This window comes from Diospyros lotus, chromosome 14 (assembly GCF_014633365.1).
Source record: "Diospyros lotus cultivar Yz01 chromosome 14, ASM1463336v1, whole genome shotgun sequence".
Classification (NCBI taxonomy): domain Eukaryota; kingdom Viridiplantae; phylum Streptophyta; class Magnoliopsida; order Ericales; family Ebenaceae; genus Diospyros; species Diospyros lotus.
Genome location: NC_068351.1, coordinates 6001515 through 6025314, shown reverse-complemented (window position 1 = coordinate 6025314; position 23800 = coordinate 6001515). Strand labels below are relative to the sequence as shown.

The window sequence follows — 23800 nt, the reverse complement described above, 5'->3', positions numbered from 1 at the left end:
ACGGTTCCCGGTACAGCTAAAAAAAGGCAATTGTGATTTAGGCTGAAATACCGAATTATCGTACGGGGCATCCGGGAAGTCAATGGAACCCCAAGGAAGTTCATATTTGGCATATAGAGTAACCCTTCAGTAGTTTTTGGAAGAAACAAAAGGGTTTGTAGCTAAAACGAAGATTCGGGCCTAAGTGCAGTTTTTTTGAAATTGACGGAGGGAGATCGAAACGATATTTTTTCGGAATTTTAAAGAGAGTGTTTTGGGATATTTCAAAGGGTTATAAAGGTCTTTAAAGAGAAGTTCAGTTTTTGAGCCGGGGGCAAAATCGTAATTTTGAGGTTGGGGGTAAAAGTGTAATTTACCGAAAAATTAGGGGCATTAGCGCAATTAGTCCATTTTTCAGGGACTAAAATTCAATTAAAAATTAGCCCGGGGACCATGTTGAAAAGGGTCTAAGTGCAATTATCCAAAAGTTCGGGCCAAAGTGTAATTCTTGAAATCTTTTTACTAGGGGCATTTGGGAGATTCAGGAAAAAAGCTTCATAAATGACTTTAGAGATAAGGATGAAGTCTCATGATGACGTTAGAGATAAGATGAAGGCTCATGATGACTTTAAAGATAAGATTTGTATAAGATTTGATTGGATAAGAAAAGATTTGATTTGGATAGCAATGATTGCAGAAGATCTTACAAGATTTTGGAATGAATATATAAAAGATATTAGAAGATTTGGAATGATTATAGAAGATTTACAATGATTGCAGAGAATCTTAGAAGATTTTGGAATGATTACAAAAGATATTAGAAGATTTGGAATGATTATAGAAGATTTACAATGATTGCAGAGAATCTTAGAAGATTTTGGAATGATTACAAAAGATATTAGAAGATTTTGAATGATTATAGAAGATTTACAATGATTGCAGAGAATCTTAGAAGATTTTGGAATGATTTGCAAAAGATATCAAAAGATTTGGAATGATTATAGAAAATATTAGAAGATTTGGAATGATTGGAAAATATTTTGAAAGATTTGAAATGATTGCAGAATATATATTTCTTGGTGGCTAAGTTTCCTAAACATATAAATAGGGGCTCAAGGCTAAGGATTCTCTCATTCGAAGTTGTGATACATTTGTGCTAGACGAGAGTGCTTCGGGTTTAGTGGATAGAGGGTTTTTAAAGCATACGCGAGGCATCACACGCGTAGAGCACTTAGGCAGCGCGTGAGGACCTGTAAAGAGGTGGTTTGGTTAAAAGACTTGAGGAGTTGCACGAAAATTGAGGTTGGGCACAAGATTCGAGGTGTTCTGAGTTTCATTCAAGGTGAGTTGTTCGCTACCAAAATTTGGCTTTCTTATGAGTGGTTCTCCTCCAAAACTTGATTTATTGTGCTTGTTCTATCTGAACATATGGTGATTTCATGCAAAATGGTTTTGTGCATTAAAATGGTAACCGGTGACGGTTGGATTTATGAGGGAGGTTTGTCCCTAAACGTTTTGAACTGTGCATTGCATTTTATAAATGTTGTTTATACGATGCATTGAATTGTGAATTGTGGCATTGTCTTGAGTTTTATGTGTACGTATGGAATGTCAGCCTCGGATGTTGTCTGGATAGTGTAGCCATAATTCTCCAAGGGCGTGACGGAATAATAGGGGTATCTGATGCTAGTGTGCATGTCAGGATAGCCGCCTTGGTTTCCGTGCCAGACCGTTTGGTCAGGGAAGTTGCACTAGGACGACTAGGTGATCCATACTGTGTTGTTCATGTGGGATGTCAGCCTAGGATGTTGTCTGGATAGTGTAGCCGTAATTCTCCAAGGGCGTGACGGAATAATAGGGGTATCTGATGCTGGGTGTGCATGTCAGGATAGCCGCCTTGATTTCCGTGCCAGGCCGTTTGGCCAGGGAAGTTGCACTAGGACGACTAGGTGGTCCATGTGAAATTTTGGAGTTGGGATTGTATGGTGGTTCCTGGATGCTTAAGGTGGGAACGTATTCTGGTGAGATGCGTTGGCAGCCCCATTTAAGCTAGAATCGCGTCGCGTCGTCGTGTCGTCGAGTCGGTATGGTGGCATAGCTTTTAGAGAGATTGCTCTTTCCCCATGGTAGGGTTAAGCTCGTGGGAATTCTCTTGAGCTAGGGCTTACCGGGTATATTGGTTTATTTCATGTCTTGCATTATTCATGAAAAATGTGTTTTGAACTCTCACTTAGATGATTCATCATCTAATTTGGACTTTGTCTCTGGAATATTCAAACGTTCCAGGTGAAGGCAGCGGTGCAAAAGGGAAAGGAATCGTCGAGGAGTGACGGCGATTAACGGATAGTTTACATTATGTCTTTTCAGTTATGTTATTTACTTTTGAAAACGTCATGTAAACGTTGGTGCAACTTTATATATAAATAAAGTGGTTTTGGTTATGACCTGTTGAGGTTTCGATCTAGCTTCCGCATTTGTGTTGGTGAACCTGTCTTGGTTTATTAATGGTTCATAGTTGATATACTGAGAAGGTGTAACGGGATCTTCGGGGAATGGTTTTTGTGTTGGATTTTTGTTTGAAAAAAATTTATCCCCGGAATCTTACGTTACGTTAACGCTCCCGAGAATTGGGGTGTTACAACTTATGGTGGTTACTAATGAGGGTACTAAACCTAGTGAAGATTGGATTCTCAACACAACATGCACGTTTCATATGTCTTCTAATAAGGATTGGTTTTCGACATATAAAACTTTGAATTCTGGTGATATGTTGATGGGCAATAATTCTTCTTGTAAAATTGCTGGCATTGGAACTGTTAAAATTAAGATGTTTGATGGTATTGTTCGAACTTTAACTGATATTAGACATATTCCCGATCTTAAGAGAAATCTTATTTCATTGAGTACTTTTGATTCGAATGGGTACAAATTCATTGGTGAAGGTGGAGTTATTAGGGTTAGTAGATGTGCTCTTGTTGTGATGAAAGGTATAAAACAATATGGTCGATTATATGTTCCACAAGGTTCTACTGTTACAGGTCATGCTTCAGTTTCTACTTCTTCTTTATCTGACACTGATCTCACTCAGTTATGGCACATGCGTTTTGGACATATGAGGGAAATAGGTATGGCTGAATTGAGCAAAAAATGACTTCTTGAAAGGTAGAGTACTGGAAAATTGGAGTACTATGCTGCATTTTCGGTAAGCAAAAACGAGTCAAATTTACTAAAGGCATTCACAATACGAAAGGTATATTGGATTACGTCCATTCTGATATCTGGGGTTTGACCAGAGTACCCTCTACAGGTGGTGCCAGATATATGTTGACTTTTATCGATGATTTTTCTAGAAAAGTCTGGGTATTCTTTTTGAAGCAGAAGACTGAAGTTTTTTCTACTTTCAAACAGTGGAAGACTATGATTGAGAAACAAACCGACAGACATATCAAGCATCTCCGCATAGATAATGGTTTAGAATTTTATTCAGGTGAATTTAATGATTTCTGCAAGAAAAAAGGAATTCTAAGGCATTTAACAATTCCAGGTACACCACAGCAAAATGGTGTAGCCGAGCAGATGAACAGAACCTTGATAGAAAAAATACAATGTATGCTATCTAATTTCGATTTATCTAAGTCTTTTTTGGCTGAGGCTACTTATTTGACATATTTTCTGGTTAATCGATCTTCGTCGTTTGCTATTGACAAGAAAACTCCAGAAGAATTATGGTCAGGTACTCATGCAAAATATTTTGATTTGAATTTTTTTTTTTGTTCATGTTAATAATGGGAAATTGAAACCAAGGTCTAAACGGTGTCTCTTCCTTGGTTATAAGCCTGGTGCTAAGGATTATAAGTTATGGGATCCAGAAGCGTCTAAAGTTGTGATCAGCAAAGATGTTATTTTTGATGAAATTGTTATGTTTCGTGGTTCGTCTGCAAAAGAAACTAATCCTACAGGTCACCAGAGTTCTGATATTCAAGTGGAGCTTGAAATCGACAAGAGTCAAACATCTGAGCCATAATCATCATCTCAAACTAAGTCAAGTCCAAAAGCAAGTGTTGGTCCATCAGATTACTATATTACTAAGGATAGACCTAGAAGAATTATCAAACCTCCTCAAAGATATGCTAAAGCTGATCTCATTATATCTGCTTTGAATGTGGCTGAAGATATTGACTGTAGTGAAGAGTCTTCCAATTATTCTGAAGCAGTTAATTGTCCTGAATTTAGGAGATGGATTACCGCAATGCATGAAGAGATGGAATCCTTACACAAAAATGGTACTTGGAAGTTGATGAAACTACCCGAGAATAAGAAAATAGTTAAGTGCAAATGGATATTCAAGAAGAAAGAAGGTACACTAGGAGTTGAAAAAATAAGATACAAAGCCAGACTTGTAGTGAAAAGATACAATCAGGTTCTAGGTGTAGACTTCACAGACATATTTTCTCAAGTTATGAAACACAGTTCCATCCGGGCACTACTTGGTATTATGGCTATTCAAGATCTTAAATTGGAACAGTTGAATGTTAAGACAACGTCTTATATGGGGAATTTGATGAGAATATCTATATGTAGCAACCAGAAGGTTTTGAAGTTCCAGGCAAAGAAGACTATGTGTGCTTGTTGAAGAAGTCTCCATATGGCCAGAAACAGTCTCCTCAACAGTGGTATAAAAGGTTTGATTCTTTTATGATCAAACATAATTTTAATAGATGTAGTTATGATAGTTGTGTCTATTTTAAAAGGAACAAGAATGAGTCCTTTATATATCTGCTTCTATATATTGATAATATGGTAGTAGCATCGAAAGATAAGGACGAGATAAGAAAATTGAAAGTTCAGCTCAACCAAGAATTTGAGATGAAAGATTTGGGTGCAACAAAGAAGATACTTAGAATGCAAATTTCAAGAGACAAGAATACAGGTAAATTGTATCTAAGTCAAAAATGATACATTAAGAAAGTCTTGACTAAATTTAATATGCAGAAGGCTAAACCTCTGAATAGTCCGTTGGCTACACATTTTAAGCTTTCATCAAGATTATCTCCTCAATTAGATGATGAAATTGATATTATGTCGAAAATTCCATACTTTAGTGCAGTGGGGTGTCTTATGTATGCTATGGTTTGCACACGCCCTGATTTAGCTCATGCAGTGAGTATGGTTAGTAGATATGTGGCTAACCCTAGTAAAGAACATTGGGAGGTTGTCCAATGGATTCACCGATATTTGCGTGGTACCGCTGATGCTTGTTTACAGTTCGAAAGTACTAGAGATAGAATTATTGGTTTTGTTGATTCTGATTTTGCAGGTGATCTCGACAAAAGAAGAATGCTTACTAGATATGTGTTCACCATTGGTGGTTGTGCTATCAGTTGGAAGGCTATTTTACAGTCCACTATTTCCCTATCTACTACAAAAGCGGAATATATGACAATTACTGAAACAATTAAAGAAGTTATTTGGCTAAAATGGTTGATAGGTGAAATCAGTGAAAATTTTCATGACAATACAGTTTATTGTGACAGTCAAAGTGTTATTTTTCTCACTAAAGATCATATGTTTCACGAGAGAACGAAGCACATTGATATACGATATCATTTTATTTGGGATATTATTGCTCGTGGTGAAGTTACTGTAAGAAAAATCAGCATTCATGACAATTCTACAGATATGTTGACCAAGTCCTTGCCTATTTCAAAGTTCGAGCACTGCATGGATTTTGTTGATATTCATTAGGGAGATTGATTCTTCGTGATTTCATTGGAAGAAAGAATTCTGAATAATTCTATTTGCGAATTTAGAGTTAAGGTTTTCTGAATAATTCTGTTTGTGGATTTAAAGTCAAGGTGGAGATTTATGATAATTGTGACTCAAAATCCTTATTTATTTGTGATTGAGTTCCTTAATTTCACTGAGTCTATGATTTCGAATTTGATTGTGATTATGATGTTGTCAAACTCGATTTTATTTGAGATTTATCTTATCTGGAGAAATATCTTCATGGGTCATATTCTGAGTAGGATATGATTTTCTGTATTTATCTATAAATGATTTTAAGTCTATAAATAGGTGTCCAGGTTACATGAAATTAGATCATCACAGAGTGTGTCAATATTGCTTTTATATTACTATTTTTGGTTAGTGATATTTTATTTTTTCTGCCCATGATTTTTCCCAATTTGAGTTTTTCACGTTAAATTTTGTATTCGTGTTTGGTTGATTGATTTGATTGTGATTTGTATTCGATCCTATTTCGTAATATGTAATATATGTATGCATCAGAACAAGGTTATTTTGAACAAGATTAATTAATTAAAATATAAATATTTAATAGATTAAGTGTTTTGCATTTCGTATGAGAAGTTGTTTATATAGCTAGGTTCGACGTCGAGTACTTGCATCTAATTATAAGGGTGTTTATGGCCAATACAAATTAAACCCCAATACACGAATGAAATGGAGAATTCGATATAAATGAATGATGCCACTTGTAATATATATATATATATATATATACAGGGGCGGGTGTAGGGGGGGTTGGCATGGGCTTCAGCCTATGCCAGTCCCAGCTAAATAGTAAAATAATATATAACTTAAATAATAATATATATATATAAATATATAAAAGCTCATGCACAGCCCAGTCCAGTCTCATGCCCTCCTCTGCATCCGCCCCTGTATATATATATATATATATATGCACACTACATGGCACCTTCCAAAATTTAGAGACTAGGGTGGGAGGGAAGGTTGTCTTGTATCTGTTTATGTAGGACAGTCATGAGTTGATGAAGCTCTTCTTAATTACGTGCCTGCATGCAAGCGGAACAAATAATTAAAATTGCCTCCTAAATCATTTTAAGACAAGCTAGCTCTTTAATATTTAAATTAACAAATTATTATTTATGTCTTTTAATTTAATAATTATAGGTACCTAAGAAGGTAATTAAGAGTTCAAGATTATATATACATCAAGGTCTAAGATTGCAAGGTTAATATGATTTATACTTTACCAATATATTATGTTACAGCAGTTACAGTATTTGTGATTTTCACAGATAGAACATCTTGATTTTATGGGAGAAAATTTTTGTTATTCTTTGCCAATGGGTATAGAGTTAATGAACGTCGTTCTGATCCATATCGATCTCTCCAGATAACTTTCAAACAACCCTTAATTACTTATATTGAATTATTTGGAGTGACATCTTGCTTAAAGACAAATAATAACATGATTTTTGTCTAGAAGGTACTGTGTTACAAGTCAATGTGTAATATATAAACATATCGACAAGTTAAGAATAATAAGGATTTTTTTAAAAATTAAAAAACTAATTTTGTAAATAAATTTTATTTATTTATTTATTATTATTATTTTAAAGAAGCGGGTCATGATGATGGAGTGACATAATACGTCCAAAGGCTTAATACATTTTGTAGTTCCTGGACTAATAAAAAAAAATAGTTTTAAGGATATCAACTAAATTGTGCTTACTATTCATCCCTGAACAAAATAATTTTATACACTTTTAGTCCCTGACTTAACCGACGTTAACTGAGACGTTAACTTTATCTCGTTACGCTGCCACGTCATCACGGTTTAATACATTTTTTAGTCCATGGACTAATAAAAAAATAGCTTTAAGGATATCAACTAAATTGTACTCACTATTCTTCCCTAGACAAAATAATTTTATACACTTTTAATCACTAACTTAACTGAGACGTTAACTTTGTCTCGTCACGCTGCCACGTTATTACCACGTCACTCATAATAATCACGTCTATTGTCCATATTTTTATAAAAAAAAAAAAAAAACGTCTCCACAGTTGGGCTCCCCGACCACGGCCATGGGGAGGCTGGTTTCCTCGTTCCAGCTATGGCTGGGACCGGGAGGAACCTAGTGGTCTGGCAACTGGCCGCCATGATCGTCAGTTGTTGGGGGTCAGGGAACCCCAGAACCTTGGTCCTCGACCCCCAGCCGTTCCCCGACTATTGGGTTTAGGGTCCTCGACCCTCAGTCGTTTCGAGGTGACCAGCAATGGCTGAATCGACGATGGGTGCAGAGGCAAGAGCGGTCTAGAACGAGGAGAGAGGGAGATAAGGGAAAAAGGGCTCCCCATGGCTGCCGACATCTATGGTTGGGTATGTGTAGACATTATTGGTTTTTTTATATAAAAATATGGACAACAGACATGGATATTATAAGTGACGTGATAGTGACGTGTCAGTGACATGGTAGCGTAACGAGGCAAAGTTAACGTCGATTAAATGAAAGACTAAAAGTGTATAAAATTATTTTGTCCAGGAATGAATAGTGAACACAATTTAGTTGATATCCTTAAAGTCATTTTTTTATTAGTCTAGGAACTAAAAAATACATTAAGCCGTAGTGACATAGCAGTGCTGAGGAATGACGTGTCAGTGACGTGGCAGCGTGATGAGACAAAGTTAATGTCTCAATTAACGTCAGTTAAGTTAGGCACTAAAAGTGTATAAAATTATTTTAATTCAAAAATAAATAGTGAATATAATTTAGTTGATATTTTTAAATTCATTTTTTTGATTGCTGCATGGAGTAAAATATGTATTAAGCCTACGTCCAAATAACACACATCAATTATTACCAAAGCCGCCAACACGTGGCAATTCACAGGCAGGCCCGCTGAGCTGATAATCCGCTTCCGCAGATGGTCTGCTCCGATAGCAATTGGGTGGCCCGGATTGGGAAAATTTAAAAGCATACCAGTTCTGGACCTGGGCCCAAAAGTTATAACAAATCTTGATTTTTCTTTCAATCTCCTGCAACTTCAACTGAGCTCTCCTTTTTCCCCTTTTTTTTCCTGCTAATACGGCGTCTGAACTGAACTCTTCTCTCCCCACTTAAATTCCAGAGAGAGAGAGAGAGAGAGAGAGAAGCGGAAAGTCCACGGAAAGAAGACAATAACAAAGAAGAGGTACCAGTCAGTCTATGTTTTTTATTCCATTCACATCCATTTTCTTTTTCGTACTAAGTATGAGTCCGTTGTTAGCCGAAGTTTGTTCTATTAGGCATATTTGACTAACATCTCGTTTCGTTTTTTTCCCGGTTTGAATTTGACTCGGCAATCTTTCATTTTACATGGATCCAACTGTCTTTGAATTATTTCTTGATTAAAGAATCTGCAAATGAATGTGTTTCCGACGTGCATTCTTGGGAACATATCACAAGAAAGAGAGTAGGTGAAGATGGCATCTTTCCGTGATAGAGAATTAGGGTGTCTCAAATTAGGGCCATTATGTGTACTTATTTCATATTAAGCTTCATTTTTCTTACCTAGATTGGTTGGTCAATATAAAATTCTGTCAATCCCGTCGACTTTCTTGTGTACACCAGGTGTTTGTCAATGTTTCTGTGAGAAGCTCGTTTACTTTATGTACGCTGGATCAATCAGAACAGGCTGATGAGTAAAAAAAAAGCTCGATTACATCTTAATGTTATTTGTCAAGCTTCTGCCTTTTGTTTGACACGGTGCCGAGTATGGTGTCCTTCTATGAATTAGGGATTTTCTACATTCATGTTTATAGATTGAAGACATCTAAGCTTCCCCTGTTCGGTTTTTATGTTTCTTTCTCCTCTTTGATTTTTAAATACAAGTTAGTGGGTGTTCCCACTTTGGCATCAATTAAAGCATATTACCCAGTGTTAACCTTTGTTTATCAAGGATGTTGGTAGGGGATGGACTGGAGTCAGACATAATGATATTTGGTGTTTACTGATTGAAGAGCCAGTGATCAACTCTCCTTAATGAAAAGAGGAATTTTGCAGAAAAATGAATAGGAAGAATAGAGTAGAAGAAGAAGATTTGTAATCTTTCATTAAGCTTTTTGAATACAATGAGTACACCTTTATACAATTCTCTCTAATGCCTTAGTAACTATAACAACTGAGTTAACTAATTACAGCAACTTTCAACCAACTCACAACAGCTTTTGCAACTGCCAATGACAAATGGCAATCTCTTATTTGTATGTTGTAACCCCTTTAGCAGCCCAAAGAGTGCTTCATGCCAGCTCATTAATCCAACCAATCTCAATCCAAGTTATTCATCTACGGCTTGAATTCTCCCAACTAGCATACCTGCTCTATGCTAAAGATCCCAGAGCAGTTGACTGCTCTACAATGATTGATCCTCCAGCATCTCAGCTCTTCAATCCACATGCCATTTGGGTACTCCTCCTGAAGCCTCTTCTAGTTGGATAAGTATTGTCTTTCCTTGCTCCTGACTGTCCAGTAGCCCCAGCATGCTTATCACATAACCTTTGACAATTTTTGTTTGAAGTGGCTGTCCTTAGACTTCAGAGCCTGAACTTTTACCCTCGCACCATGCAACATTTTGCTTTTGTATGGGTTGAATCCACTTGAGGCAAGTTGTATGCAGTTTAACTCTCTCATTTGCTCGTCACCTATAGCATCTTTAATTTCAGAAAAAATCCAGTTGGATATTTGGAGAGTTTCTTATTATCATTAAAGGAGAGCAGTTTTAGTTCTTAATAAATTTGATGTTACTGTTCATTTTTCTAAACATTTTTAACCTTTATGTTTGTAAAATTGTTTTCATAAATGTTGTGTGTTTAACTCTACAGGTGCCATAATGCATAAAAGATACAAGCCAATAAAGTTCAGTTCTTAATGGAGTCTCCTGTGAGTTTTCCCACTTGAGTAGTAATTTTTGTTGTCCGGGCAATTTCTGAGATTCATTTTAGAACAATATAGCTACTAAACAACTACTTGTTCTCAAATCTTTGTTACTTTAGGCTAGTTGCATATTTGCTACTTCTGCATGATGACATGAAATATGGAATCATACATTGGGCCCACTCAGTAATCTTTTCTTTAAAAAGAAAAAAGCCACTAAAGAAAATTGAGATATTAAGCTGTCTGATTTTGCACTTGATAATATACGATAACAGCTGAGTTTTTGTCAGCTTATTTGTATTAGGCTGTTTTGGTAACACAATCAGCTTTCAGAAATAACCATGTCATTGTTGAAGTACAATCAATTTTGCGAAGCTTAAAAATTTTATGAACTACAAATCATTTTTCCAAAATCATGCAGAGAGAGTTATAGCTTCTATCCAGGAAGATACTCCTGAAACTGAAAATAAGGTCCCAACTGGAGGAATTCCTGATTGTTGTCATGTAACTCAGAAATGGTCTGCTATACTCAGGATTTTAGAAAACACAGCTCATGTCAGCAACAGACATCAATCTGATTTTTCTGCTGCCCCTTGACTCCAAGCCTCAATCATACATCTTAGTAATAACTGAAAACATCCATCTGCTCACTAATCAAGTTGAGTGGTGTAGCTCCTCACCAACTAGAGTGGAAAGAAGTACTTGCAAAGAAGTATCCAAAAAGATGCAAACCAGACACCAGAGTGACTTTGGGTTTTTTAAAGTAGAATACCATAAGAAAAGGCTTATCAAATTGGCACTTTTAGCTGCATTATCAAGTCTTATGGTGATTGTAATGAGCTGAATAACTTGACCAGCTAAGAACTAGACCTCCATTTTTGAACAAGTATCTTACATCCTAAGTTTTGGGAAGAAACTACTGAGCACTATCTTCCCATGTTCCATTTCTTTCAGGAAAATAAAACAAGGGCTTCAAGCAGGATTGGTGATCGATCAGCCAGTGATGTTGTTGTAAGGCTACGAACTCAGGAGGGTCGAGATGATTGGGTATACTGTCACTCCCATATCCTCACAAACAACAGCAAGTACTTTGCTGACCGGTTATCTGAGAACTGGCCCACCTGTCAGATTATTGATTCCCGCAATTGTGTTGAGGTTTACTGTCAAGAGTCTGATCTGGACTACCATGTTAGTGTGCTACGCCTGTTCTATATCAGTGAGGATGGTTCAATGACAGATATATGTCATGGTGTTAGAAATGCTCTTGGTATTTTGAGAGCAGCCAACGAACTTGGTTGCCCACAAATAATTGCTGCTTGCGTGGACTACTTGGAAGCAGTCCCTTGGGAAGAGGCTGAGGAGGAAGAGATTTTGAGAATCATTCCAGGCATGGGAGCACAAGCAGAACCTATTCTTGCTCGTATCCAACCAGTAAATACATCAGCTATCATAAAGATTTTTCTCTCAGCTATCAGGTTCGCGACATCTTCCCCTTCTTCATCCATGACTGATTTAAAAACCTCAGCTCAGGAGCAGCTTGAGTACATGCTTACTGAAGATGATGATGCCCCTTTACTAACAGCTGATGACAACATAAAATCAGAGGTTCGGGAATGTGTCAAGAGTCTGCTAGCCAGATTTCAAAATCTGTTAGAATCCTCACTATGTGAACCCAAAGAATCAGGTTCCGGTGTTAGGAAAATGCAATCATTGCATTCTTATTTAACAGATTTGTCATGGGCTTTCCAGATATTGGCTAAATTGGATATAGTGAGGGAATTTGTTACAAGTTGGGTGGAGGCATCAGAAAATGTAGTCAAGATTGTTGAGCAAACTGATACAGAAGGTGAGATACTTGAGTCAAAGTTGAAGGTTATTGAGGTCTCCTCAAAGGTTTTAGAGTCAATAGGGTATGGAACTGTTATATTGCCGACTGCAAAACGCCTGCACATGGTGAAGGTTTGGCTTCCATTTGTGAGGGCAATGAAGCCGGTGATTGATTCTGCCTCAGCTGATAGTGAGGATGGCCTGACGCTCAAAATGGATGGTGACCTGTGGCAATCGTTGGAGTCAGCTTTTGTTTCAGTCATTCTTGGATTGCCATCGGCAGACCAGGCAGAAATTTTGACTGAGTGGTTACAAAACGAGCATATTCGGTACCCAGACTTGACAGAGGCCTTCGAGGTGTGGTGTTACAGGTCCAAGGTTGCAAAGAGAAGGCTTGCATTATTGGGGGCATCCACGGTATGATGAACCGCACTTCCCCCCCCCCCCCAACAACAACAACGCACACACCAAATATTTCCTCTTTTGGTTTTTGTCTGCTAATTAGCAACCCTTTTGTTTAACCACTGCACTGAGAAGTGAAGATATCATTGTCTAGACGGCAAAAAGCTGTAGAACAGGTCACCTAAATAGATGGCCTGCATTTTGTTTTTCTTTCCTCAAGGTCGCAATTGGAGCTTCGGGCTTTGTAAATAGCAGCGTGCTATCTCGTCTTGGGGTGGTAGCTATTGTAAGCTTCTCAGTAACTCAGATAAACCAAGCAAACATGCCAACTTCCAGAACTTACTTTCGGAAATTGCTATTTGTTTTCTCAGCCAAGTTTTGCAGATGTTTGCAGTCTTCTCCAATACGTGCTAATTTGTTCAGGGCAATTACTTTGTTGTTTAATTGGTCAAGCTTCTTTAGCACAAAATTAACGGAAATTGAAGGCAGCAGGATTCTCTGCCTGTTGCAATCCTAGCATCGTCTTTACCCCACCGAAACCAAGGCCAACCACTCCGCCCCGAAAGATAACAGAAAAGAAGAGGAAATTGTGCTGAAGAACACGCTTCCACTGGAATTCTTATGCTTCCTACTTTAGGGTTCTTGATTTTAACATCTTTTAGTTTTGGATGAATTGTTTCTTCTGTACATTACTTGTCATAATCAGTTTAACGTCATAAACTTCTATATGAACAATGTTTCTATCCTTTAGAGCAAATTTTCTGGCATTGGATTGTTGTTCTCCAGTACTTGGTTACTGCTATATTTAGATATAGAACAGTACAGTACGGTACAGTAGGAACTCAGTCGTTGCACCATCACAAATTAATAGCCATGTTCAACTCTATGGTGATCTTTTGCATATTGCTCTTCTTTGTATTAGTTAGAAGGTTCCTTGGAGAAATTGTTGTGCCTTTTATGGAGAAAAAGCCTGCTTTAATGAAAAGATTGTGTTTAAGCACAACAAAAAGTTTCTTTTTTATGTTGTGGATATAATATTTTACATTGAGCTGTTTTTGTCATGGACTTTTGTGTCGCAATAGTAATTAGGGAATTTTGTAGATCCGATTTTTGTGGGTATTGTCTTACAATTCAAAGTTACTTCATTGTTGAATCACATTTTTTTTTTTTGTGTAAATTGTATTGACCACCCTTGAGGTAAGGCTTTTTAACCTTAATACATTTTGAAATTACACTAAACACACATGTTTTTAAAAATTGTATCAGTTGCAAATAACAACCATTATGTCCTTAATAAAACAATACTCACATCAACGACATATTTGAAAATGAAATATTAATTTATACTTGCATACATTGATTTGTTTATTTTACCCTTATATTAATTTATGTTATAATAAAAAAATTCTGAAATGCTCATCAATAGCTTTCTCCTTTTCTTTAGGTTAAGTAACTTAGTAAGAAAGTCCTTCCAACCACCCAAACTCCTATTTGGGTTTTTCGTTTCAATTTAAAAGAACCCATATGTCAATTTGGATTTTTTTTTTTTTTAATTCAATGAAACTAAATCTCTTAATGAGATTAAAGCTTGATAAGTTATCATAATTAAACTAATTTAGGTAATAAACCCAATGGTGGTGAGTTCCAACTGGGAACAATTTGCCAACAATTTGCCAGACGGGGCAAGAAAAAGAGTAGACGACGAAGGGGAGGCATTGCATTTTAGTTTTTTTCCATAATAAAAAATTTAAATTCTATAATACAAAGATAAAATGGTAAAACCACATGCCCTGTTAACTATTACCAAATAAACTATGCAACTTCCAATATAACCAGGGTGCTTAGAGTAATTCTAGAAACATCAGGCTTATTTGTGGGTGAGTGTAATATACGTTTTCCTTCTTTCTTGCATTCAATATTAAAATTTTCCATTTTGCTACATAATTTTTTTATGGTTTTTGTTGCCTAGGGGTCGTACATGCAAGATAGTGTCACAATGTGGGGACAGTGGCGAAAGGTGCGCTGTGAAACTCTTTGCCAAATTTTAGAAACCAACAAACTGAGGGTTAAACCATCACCATCAGCTTCATGCCCTAGCCATTAATACAACGCAACGCTAGCACAAGACATGGATGACCTTGCCAATCAATGAGCATTTCCAAAAGAGCTTGCAGCAGTGTTGGTATTATTATGGATTTCTAAAGTTATATTTTATTGATAATCAAAGTATTTATTTATATAATTTATTTAAAATAAAAAATACAACCAAATCTGCAGCATATAACATAACAGAAAACTTTCTAAAAAATAGCTGAAGACTAAAGCCTAACAGAAATTTGACAATTTCAATTTCATGTCAACATTAAATCCTAACTTATTTGATTATTTCAACAACATCATAAGTCATTATTCAACACTTCTCCTTGATTTTGATGCTACAAATGTAAAGCATTTTAATTTTAGCATGTCTTGGATATAGCATATGGGCATTTTATGGTTTATAGCTATGAGGCATAGATATGGTTATGAGTTTTGGGACATAGGCATTTTTTGGGGCATATGCAAAGATATGATTTTTTGAGTAGAGTTAAAATAACTCCTCCTTATGTTGGTCAGCAACAGCTCTAGCTTCTCCTTCTTGTTGTTGTGATCTGCACACAATTATGATATGACCTAATTGACTATATTTGTTGCACTTTACATCAGGCCTCCACCAACACTTATGTTGTGGATGATTGGTTTTTTTGTAGTATGAGCAAGGTGGATAATTAACACTATTGTTGTTTTCAACATTTGCAAGCTTCTTGTTGTGATTCCAAACATTTTTTTCACAAGTGGATCTTGTTTGTGCTTGCAAAGCTCCTTCGACAGCCCCTCCTATCCTCACAAGCCTTCTTTGTTCTTGAGCCTGTAAAGCATTAAGTAATTCTGCCAAGTAAATGCTTGACAGATCTTTTGCATTTTCTAAAGAAGAGATTGTGACTTCATACCTCTCTGGAAGTGTAACAAGTATTTTTTCAATGATTCTTTGATCAGGAAAATCTTTACCTAACAACCTCACTTTGTTAGTAAGGCTAAGCAACATGTCAGTGTACTTCTTCACAATTTCTGACTCCTTCATTATTTGCATTTCAAACTCTCTGATCAAATTTAACACTTGCATATTCTTCACTCGTTCATTGCCTTAGTATTCTTCTTTGAGATGATCCCAAATGACTTTTGCTGAAGGCAGATTCATGATTTTTGTGAAAATGTTGGGAGAAACTGTAGCATACAAGTAGGCCATGGCTTTAGCCTTCCTTGTCTTCCTCTCCTTGTGAATTTTTATTTGGTTCACAGTTGGATTGGCCGACAAATCAACTACATAATCTTCCTCAACTGCTTCCCAAAGATCCTGTACCTTGAGATGGACTTTCATTTTAATAACCCCTACCTGATAGTTGTCGCCACCAAATATCGGTGTTACCGGCATTCTGTGACTTAATTCTGCTTCCATCTTTGCAAATTGTTGGCTTGAATTTGATTATTTGTGAATATGATTTTTTTTTTCTCTCTCTCAACTCACAGGTCTCTCAAGAAAAAAAGACTCTGATACCACTTGTTGGTATTATTATGGATTTCTAAAGCTACATTTTATTGATAATCAAAGCACTTATTTAAAACAGAAAAAGTATAAAAAGTACAGCCAAATTTGTTGCATGTTACATAATAGAAAACTTCCTAAAAAATAGCTAAAGACTAAATCAAGCCTAACAGAACTTTGACAATTTCAATTCCATGTCAGTATTAAATCCTAACTTATTTGACTATTTTAGCAGCATCATAAGTCATTATTCAACAAGCAGCCCAAGCTATTATTCAAAGCTTTGGGTGCAAAAGGTGAAATTTCTCACCTTTAAAGCCTTTCACACACTGCCCCACGCACGTAGGAAGGGTTAATCACGGTACGCGACAACGAATCAGGTAAAAGACACAGTACATGGTACCCACAAGAAGCTACCCCTACAGTAGGGTAAAAATCTCACACTGCAGCTGTTATGACTCGAACTTGTATTTTTTAGTGCAATCTGCTACCTAAGAACTAACCATGCTACGCTTGTGGGGACCGCTATTCTTCAAAGCTTGTTGGCATCATGTATGCATACAAGCATTCTGGCTAGAGAAGCAAAGATCTAAATAGGAATGGGTTTTCAAGTACGCATTAGGATCTCAGAGCGAGAGTGAGTAGGTGAAAGCAATGGTAATATTGTTCTTTTGTGATAAAAAAAAAAAAAAAAAATTATGGGTTGGAGTTTCCAAAGGGGGGTTTTCTGGGGTATTTCTTAGCCTAATTTTGCAGGAGAGTTGCATCCCTTCTCTGTGCAAGCCAGAGTTCTAGCTGTTTTGTGTGTTAACAATGGCATTTGACTGTTTCCAAGTATACAGGTTGAAGAATTTAAGGCTTAAGAGGAGATCCATCAAACACATTATGTTAGAACCAATATTCATTTCTATACCCCCCCCAAATAACTCAATCTTTCATATTTAATACAACAATCATCTGCAGATGAAACAAAACTAATATACAATCCTCAAACCATATTCTGTGAACTCCTAAGTTGTCTATAAGAACTCAAATGGTTCTCTGCAATTGTATATACCTATCTATACTAAGTAAATTTCCTTCCCTCTCTAAAACATCGATCATCCAGTTTTTGCTTGCCCTGCTCATAGAGGGAATGTGAAGATACAGTGAAAGGGGCTTTTGAGTTCTCAGTTTTACCTTCTCCTTTTCGTCTCTCATTTCGTCGTCTCATCAGGCGACAAAGTCCGGCAGCAACTGCGCTGCAAACCGCTTGGGGTTCTGGATGTTGATGTTCTCATACACAGCTGTTGAGTGAGAAGATGCAGGAGTGTTTATGCTGCCAAACTCATCCGGCTGGCTGATATCAACTCTTCTCCCTAGCTGAATGCTTCGGTTTGGCAGAAAAGCTTGATGGGCGCCAGACATGGAGAGGTTTTCGCAGTGTGGGAGGCCAAGTGTGAGCGAGACGCCATTGCCGGAATACGTTCCCGGGAACTGATCTGAACCAAACCTGCCAATTTCGCCAATGGGATATGCCCCAAATCCTCCAATGAAATTAGCCGGGCCTCCCATCAAGGTGAAGCTGTCTCTGGTCTGCCTCTCATCTTCAAACTTCACCGACATCTGGTCGTTGTTCGGCTGTCCAGGCATCAAGTTCATGTGCCTTGATGGAACACTAGTTGGGGATGCCAAAATCTCAGCGCTCCTCTGTTTCTTGGGGCTTGCCCGGGTGAAGCCTTCCATCTCCGGTGACCCGATAATGGTGAAACCAGAGTGGTTTCGAATGTTTAGACCAGTGGGAGAAGTAGAAGCTGTGGAAATTGAACCTGCTGGAGGAGTGTTCTGATTTGTGGGATTGTCTGGCTTGGATTTGAAACTCATATTCTGCTTCTCTGCCAGAGGATTCACCTCTTGATGGGCAGACTTGGATACTGAATCTTCATTGTTTTCGGTTCTGCTTGTTTTCTCCTCTGATCCATTCTGTTCTTGCTCCTTGACTTCCTCCTGGTACATTTCTTCCACCATTGGCTTCCACAGCCGAACACGAGCGTTTATGAACCAATTAGAGACCTGATCATCACGAATGCATGTCAACGCGAGTGTTCAGATTAGAATTAGATTTTCAAATTTGAATTAGGTTCATCCCTGTTCAAAATCTTTTAGAGTTCCAACTCTTCATTGCGTTACTCTCCTGGGAATTATTCAAAACTATATCTAATATATGGTTTTGATTCTTTTGTTTCTTCTAACAATGAGAATCCCACAATTCAATAAGAGAATGATCAAGAAGAGAAACAATTAATTATTAGGTACCTGACTCCTAGTAAGCCCTGTTTGTTTGGCGAGCATGATTTTGTCCGAATCCTTGGGATACCTGAACAGAAAAAGAAAGTTCAAACAAAGATGGAAGAGTTGAAACTATAGAACTTTTTTGTGTTTTAGATCAGTGCTTACGGGTGGAGGAAGTGTTCGAAGAGCCAAGCGCGAAGAACAGAGACAGAGCGCTCGGGCAAGCCTCGCTGGGGTCTCCAGGCATTGGGCTGGATCATTCCCAGCTGCTGTAGTGCCCTCTGTTGGCGGAGCTGATGATCGACGAATTTGAGCCTCGAACCACTCTCAGTCTTGCCCCCTCCGAAGCAATCTTCTTCGCCCAAGCTCTTGCTGGCTGCTCGAATTTGGCCGGTGATTGCGTCCTTCAGGCACCGGAATTGCTTTGAGATTGTTTGAAGCGCCAGAGCTGTGTATGTTCTTGCAGAGCCAATTCCGGCGGCTTGTTCAAACCAAGAGATCACAATCTGCATTTGGTGGTGATATTGCCGGTACCTTTGATCCACCTTCGTAACCAGAAACAAAAACAAGATTGAAATTAGAACATCACGAATTGACTTTAATTTCATTTTCCAACTGAATTCACTAACACCCAACTCAGATTCACAAACCCTTTACCATAAGTCATCTTAAAAACCAACTCTTTTAGTTCCAATTTCATCGTAGAACTATGTGTGAAGTTTGTATCTTTAGACTCATTACCTCATCAAGCATGTTGACAAGTTTAGCCTTCTTCGTCTGAATCTCCTGTCTCTCGGCCGTGGTCAGCTCACCGCCGCGCTTGGCACTTGTCTCTCCACCACACAGCCCTTCTCCGGCCGCCGCAGTCGATGACTCTCCGGCGGTCTTGTTCTGCCCATTCGTCCCCCTAGCCGATTCATTTCTGACTCCCTTGCCGACGTTAACCACTTCATCGAGAAGCTCTTGCGCCGCCTTCAAGTACTTGGAACTCAGCAACACACTCTGCACGCCATTAACGCCATTCGAAATCCCCGACGCCCCGGACGGCGACCGGGCTGTAACCCTCATGTCATCGCCGCCTCCGGCAGGGGATATCCCCTGCCCCGCCGCCCCATGACCGGTTTGCTGCGAGGATAGGCTCAGAGACAGCCCCTGCTGAGAGCGTGTCACCTCACGCGCCGCCGTGGGGTCAATTGAACCATAGATATTGTACTGAAGCCGGGGAACGAAGCCGTGGAGGGCCGAGATGTCCGGGTGGTGCTGATCATGGGGCGACCCTGCTCCGGCGCCGGAAGTGGCCGCTTGAATCGGGATGCCGACGAACTGCTGGGTCTGAGTAGGCAGCGCGTGAGACAGATTTTGCGGGTTTAAAGAGTTCCCGGCAGAAGCAGCAGAATTCAAGAAAACGAAGTTTCCCGGCGGTGGCGGCGGCTGTTGCTGCTGTGTGTCAGAGTATCCACCATAGTTCGGATTCATGAGAATAAGCGTTTGTAAACCATCGCCTTGGATTTCTGAATTCCCATGAAAGTACGTCGCCATCTGTCCTTTGAAAATACTTACTCAAACAAACCGCAACTTCTCCTGTCACTGAAAAGAGACTACGTTAGCCTCCACAAATTGCATAGGCATCGTGTGTCCCCGATAAGTAAGTATATATTTACATATTCATATATATATAAATATAACAATACCTGCTCCAGACGAGGATCAACCCATTTGGCAACTGAGGCGACTGTAGTAAGTTGGGAGAATTCACGGTGACTGGAATGGAATTCGGCTTGGATAATTCCTGAAAAAGGAAGGAGAAAACCAAAAAGACCATGATTTTGATGATCCCGGAGCTGTATTATGATGAATTCCAAGAATCCAAAAGAAAACCTATCGTAGTAATTTTGCTTCTTCATGTTCAAGAGCTAGCAGTTTAATTATTGTAGAGATGTGCGGAGAAAGAAATTAAGATGGATGACCTTGCATACTGTACATCTTGCAGAGATATTGAAAGAGATCAGATGGAGAGAGACAGAGACAGGATTCTTATATATATATTTATATATATGTAGAGAGAGAGAGAGAGAGAGAGAGAGAGAGAGAGAGAATGGTTTATAATATTGGCTAATATGATTAGTACCTTATATGATAGAAATCCGAGTGTGCACGTGCTCCAAGATCATCATCTGCAAAGGGGAATTCTAGCTTAGAGTGACACAAAGAAACCCTTGAAAGAATTCTAGAGAGAGAGAGAGAGAGCTTGCAGTAGTTATGGCTAAAATACAGGAGGAGAGGGAAAGGCCAAACACACAAAGACCATACCCACATGTCAATATGGCTATATATGTAGAGTTGTATATGATACATCTATGAATCAGTCGATTTATAAGTCTCTTCAATTGGGGTAAAGCCCTTTGTCAGACTAGAAATCATCTCTGCAACTCTCTCACTTGAAAAGGGAAAGGGAATTGTTGATAGAGAGAGAAGGGGGAGAAGAAGGTGAGATAGATAGAGAGAGAGAGAGAGATGAGGTTAAAAGGTCTTGGAAAAAGATACCCATCTTTAGTCACTCATTTATCCACACATTTATCACTCTTAAAATAAATTTAAAAAAAAAAAGGGGAAAGAATGACATGAACTAATGAACTAAGGGAATTGATATCATGTGTACATGTTCTTGCCTTCTTCTTGGTGAGCCTTCTCTCTCTATGGATTTTGTGTGAAGGTACCTGAAAGCAGATCAGAACAACGGAACTTTACTGATTTGACCTCCCCTTTTCAAATCATTTGATGCAGCCTGACGCCTTCCTCTTCGATCAGCTACGATCGACTTATGAACCCTTTTTCAGAGGGATGTGGATGTGTGTTTGTGTATACCAATATATATATATAAACTTCAAAAAATAAAAAGAAAAAAAAATCTGATTATCGGAAGATACAAACAGCTGATGGAAACTGAGGAAACGTCTTCTTCATCATCTACACAGTGGGAGCTTATTATAATTATTAGTTTATGCACACATAAAATAAAGAAAGACGATGATGATAATCAAGAACAATAGTAGGGCTCGATGGGTCACACTGCTCACCAACAAAATATCTATGCCTTGCCTGGCTCGCTTTATTAATTAATTTATTTTTTCTTTTCCTCTTTCTAATCTCTGTTTTCTCCAACTCGTAATTTTCTGTGGTTGAGCGATAGAGTTTGAAGATAAAGCAATTAAAATGCTGGGGAACACAGGGCCAACCACCATTGGGAAGCCATGGCTTTTGTGTACAGTACGTACTGTTCATATACGTATTATATGTATACATATAATTTTTGGCATGGGGAACTTAAAATTTTATCAGGGTGTACTCCTAGAACAATTGTTTGGCTTGTATCTCTGCAATAATAATTAATGATTTAAGCAAATTGTGTAATAAATTAAGATGTCATGTGTATGAAGTTATTTCTACTTAATTATAGAACCTTGTTGGATGATTTCATTTCATGTGTATGAAGTTAATAATATATCATTATTTATATTTTGACGAAATGCATACTTGCATGCATTGTCCATTTGTACGTAACAAATAATAAAAAGTAGTTTTTTTTTTCTTTTTTTTTTAAAAAAAAGCATAACCATTGAACCAAAACAGCTTAGTAACCAAACAATAATTAAGAACGAACCAGAGAATCCAATAGAAGAAAGAAATTAAATATCGAAAGCAAAATCAATCCCCAATTCGCAATTTACAATATGCAAGACAAATAATAGAGTACTATCCATAAAAACACCAATCCACGGGCCAAAAACTTAAAAGAGAATCAAATGTTGAAAGCTCAATTAGCTTCAGAAATCAAGTCCATTATTTTAACCACAAGGAGGGTCAAAAAAATCCAATAGAAGGAAGCCTTTTACTTGAATGACATAATTATTGGTCGAAGAAGACAGTCTAAGGAGCATGGACCATAATCCATATGGAGGGGGCTACTCTAATATCAAAGTTTGGCAAAGGGAATAAAATGACCATACTATGAAAGTAGGTTCATGATTGGAAAATCCTTATCTACATATATATAGAACACTTAAAGTGGAGGAGAAAGGTTATTCTTACTAGACTCATATATTCTTATTTGAAGCATTCATCTTAGGCATCGTCGAAACTATTGAGCTTGACTACTAAGTTACATGAAAACAAAAACTTGAGACGTTTCTAATAGGAAATGAAAACGCGAGATAAATTATAAATTTAAAAAATATAATATTTTTTTGTAATTATAATTTTTAATATAAAAAATTATAAAAATAATTCAAATATAATACAAACAAACAAACGTAAACAATAACATAAAATGTATAATACATTCAAACAAATATAAATATAAAGTTCACAATGCATTCAAACAACCATCAACAATATTTAAAATGTTTTATCTACAATTTACATAAAACAATACTCAACAAATTACGATAAGAGTTAATGCAATTATCTATAATTTACTTAAAAATTATAATTGAAAAACCCCACCAAGAAAACCACAAATAATAAACCCAACAGATGAAAACATAAAACACTCAAAAACACCAAACGCCATCTAAAAAGACCGTGGATAACAAAAATGCAACCTCTGGCATCCAGTTCTGGTGAAGAATCAATTCACCTAGAAATGTTGGCTAAATTTTTTGACAAGTTATTTCACAACTCAGGTACCCAAATACCATGTCTATTCTTCCACCATGCCATTATTACTACATGTACCCCAATTAAATCAGAATATAGATGAACCTACTCTTAGGCAATAGTTAAACGCATATACCAACTGAAGTAGAAAAACAAATGGAGGAAAAAAAAAAAAAACAAGCCATCGGTGCAAATTCTAGGTCTTTCAAATAAAGAAGGAACGATCGGAACTGAGGAAGCACCAAAGTGAGAGGGCCGAGAAAGACTATAAGTAGATGGCGATGAGGGTAATCGAACTGGAAGCAGACAGCAATGAAGGCGATCGAACTAGAAGTGATTGGCGATCGAATTGAAAGCAATCACTAGAAGAAGAAGATGAAATGTAAAAAGGAAT

General features: G+C 37.5%; 2 protein-coding genes across 8 annotated transcripts; one reads left to right on the top strand and one right to left on the bottom strand.

Annotated features, from left to right (window-relative positions):
* The first annotated feature begins 8771 nt into the window (after window positions 1-8771).
* LOC127791117 (BTB/POZ domain-containing protein At3g05675) lies at window positions 8772-13653 on the top strand. 3 transcript variants are annotated; one of them, XM_052320898.1, is made up of 4 exons: window positions 8772-8946; window positions 10616-10673; window positions 11622-12911; window positions 13117-13653. In XM_052320898.1, the coding sequence occupies exons 2-4, from the start codon at window positions 10662-10664 to the stop codon at window positions 13411-13413; spliced, it is 1599 nt and encodes a 532-aa protein (XP_052176858.1). In that variant the 5' UTR covers window positions 8772-8946; window positions 10616-10661; the 3' UTR covers window positions 13414-13653. The 3 variants fall into 3 exon arrangements, with proteins under 3 accessions (XP_052176858.1, XP_052176860.1, XP_052176859.1); XM_052320899.1 differs by lacking the exon at window positions 8772-8946 and adding an exon at window positions 8976-9207; XM_052320900.1 differs by having other exon boundaries at window positions 11622-13321.
* Window positions 13654-17362: 3709 nt separating this feature from the next.
* LOC127790241 (BEL1-like homeodomain protein 1) lies at window positions 17363-21486 on the bottom strand. Of its 5 annotated transcripts, none has more exons than XM_052319584.1 (7): window positions 21468-21486; window positions 20879-20924; window positions 20442-20539; window positions 19492-20337; window positions 18916-19295; window positions 18775-18835; window positions 17363-18531 (listed from the first exon to the last, which is right to left on the bottom strand). In XM_052319584.1, the coding sequence occupies exons 4-7, from the start codon at window positions 20287-20289 to the stop codon at window positions 17692-17694; spliced, it is 2079 nt and encodes a 692-aa protein (XP_052175544.1). In that variant the 5' UTR covers window positions 20290-20337; window positions 20442-20539; window positions 20879-20924; window positions 21468-21486; the 3' UTR covers window positions 17363-17691. The 5 variants fall into 5 exon arrangements, with proteins under 5 accessions (XP_052175544.1, XP_052175541.1, XP_052175543.1 ...); XM_052319581.1 differs by lacking the exon at window positions 21468-21486 and adding an exon at window positions 21061-21294; XM_052319583.1 differs by lacking the exon at window positions 21468-21486 and adding an exon at window positions 21065-21294.
* Window positions 21487-23800: the final 2314 nt, after the last annotated feature.

Excerpts from the sequence above, each read along its gene's own strand:
- LOC127791117 (XM_052320898.1), top strand. Across the intron at positions 12,912-13,116 it reads CATTATTGGGGGCATCCACG|GTCGCAATTGGAGCTTCGGG; the intron begins GTATGATGAACC and ends TCTTTCCTCAAG.
- LOC127790241 (XM_052319584.1), bottom strand. The coding sequence starts at position 20,289 with ATGGCGACGTACTTTCATGGGAATTCAGAAATCCAAGGCGATGGTTTA. Across the intron at positions 18,836-18,915 it reads TTCGAACACTTCCTCCACCC|GTATCCCAAGGATTCGGACA; the intron begins GTAAGCACTGAT and ends TTTTCTGTTCAG. Across the intron at positions 18,532-18,774 it reads CAGGGCTTACTAGGAGTCAG|GTCTCTAATTGGTTCATAAA; the intron begins GTACCTAATAAT and ends CGTGATGATCAG.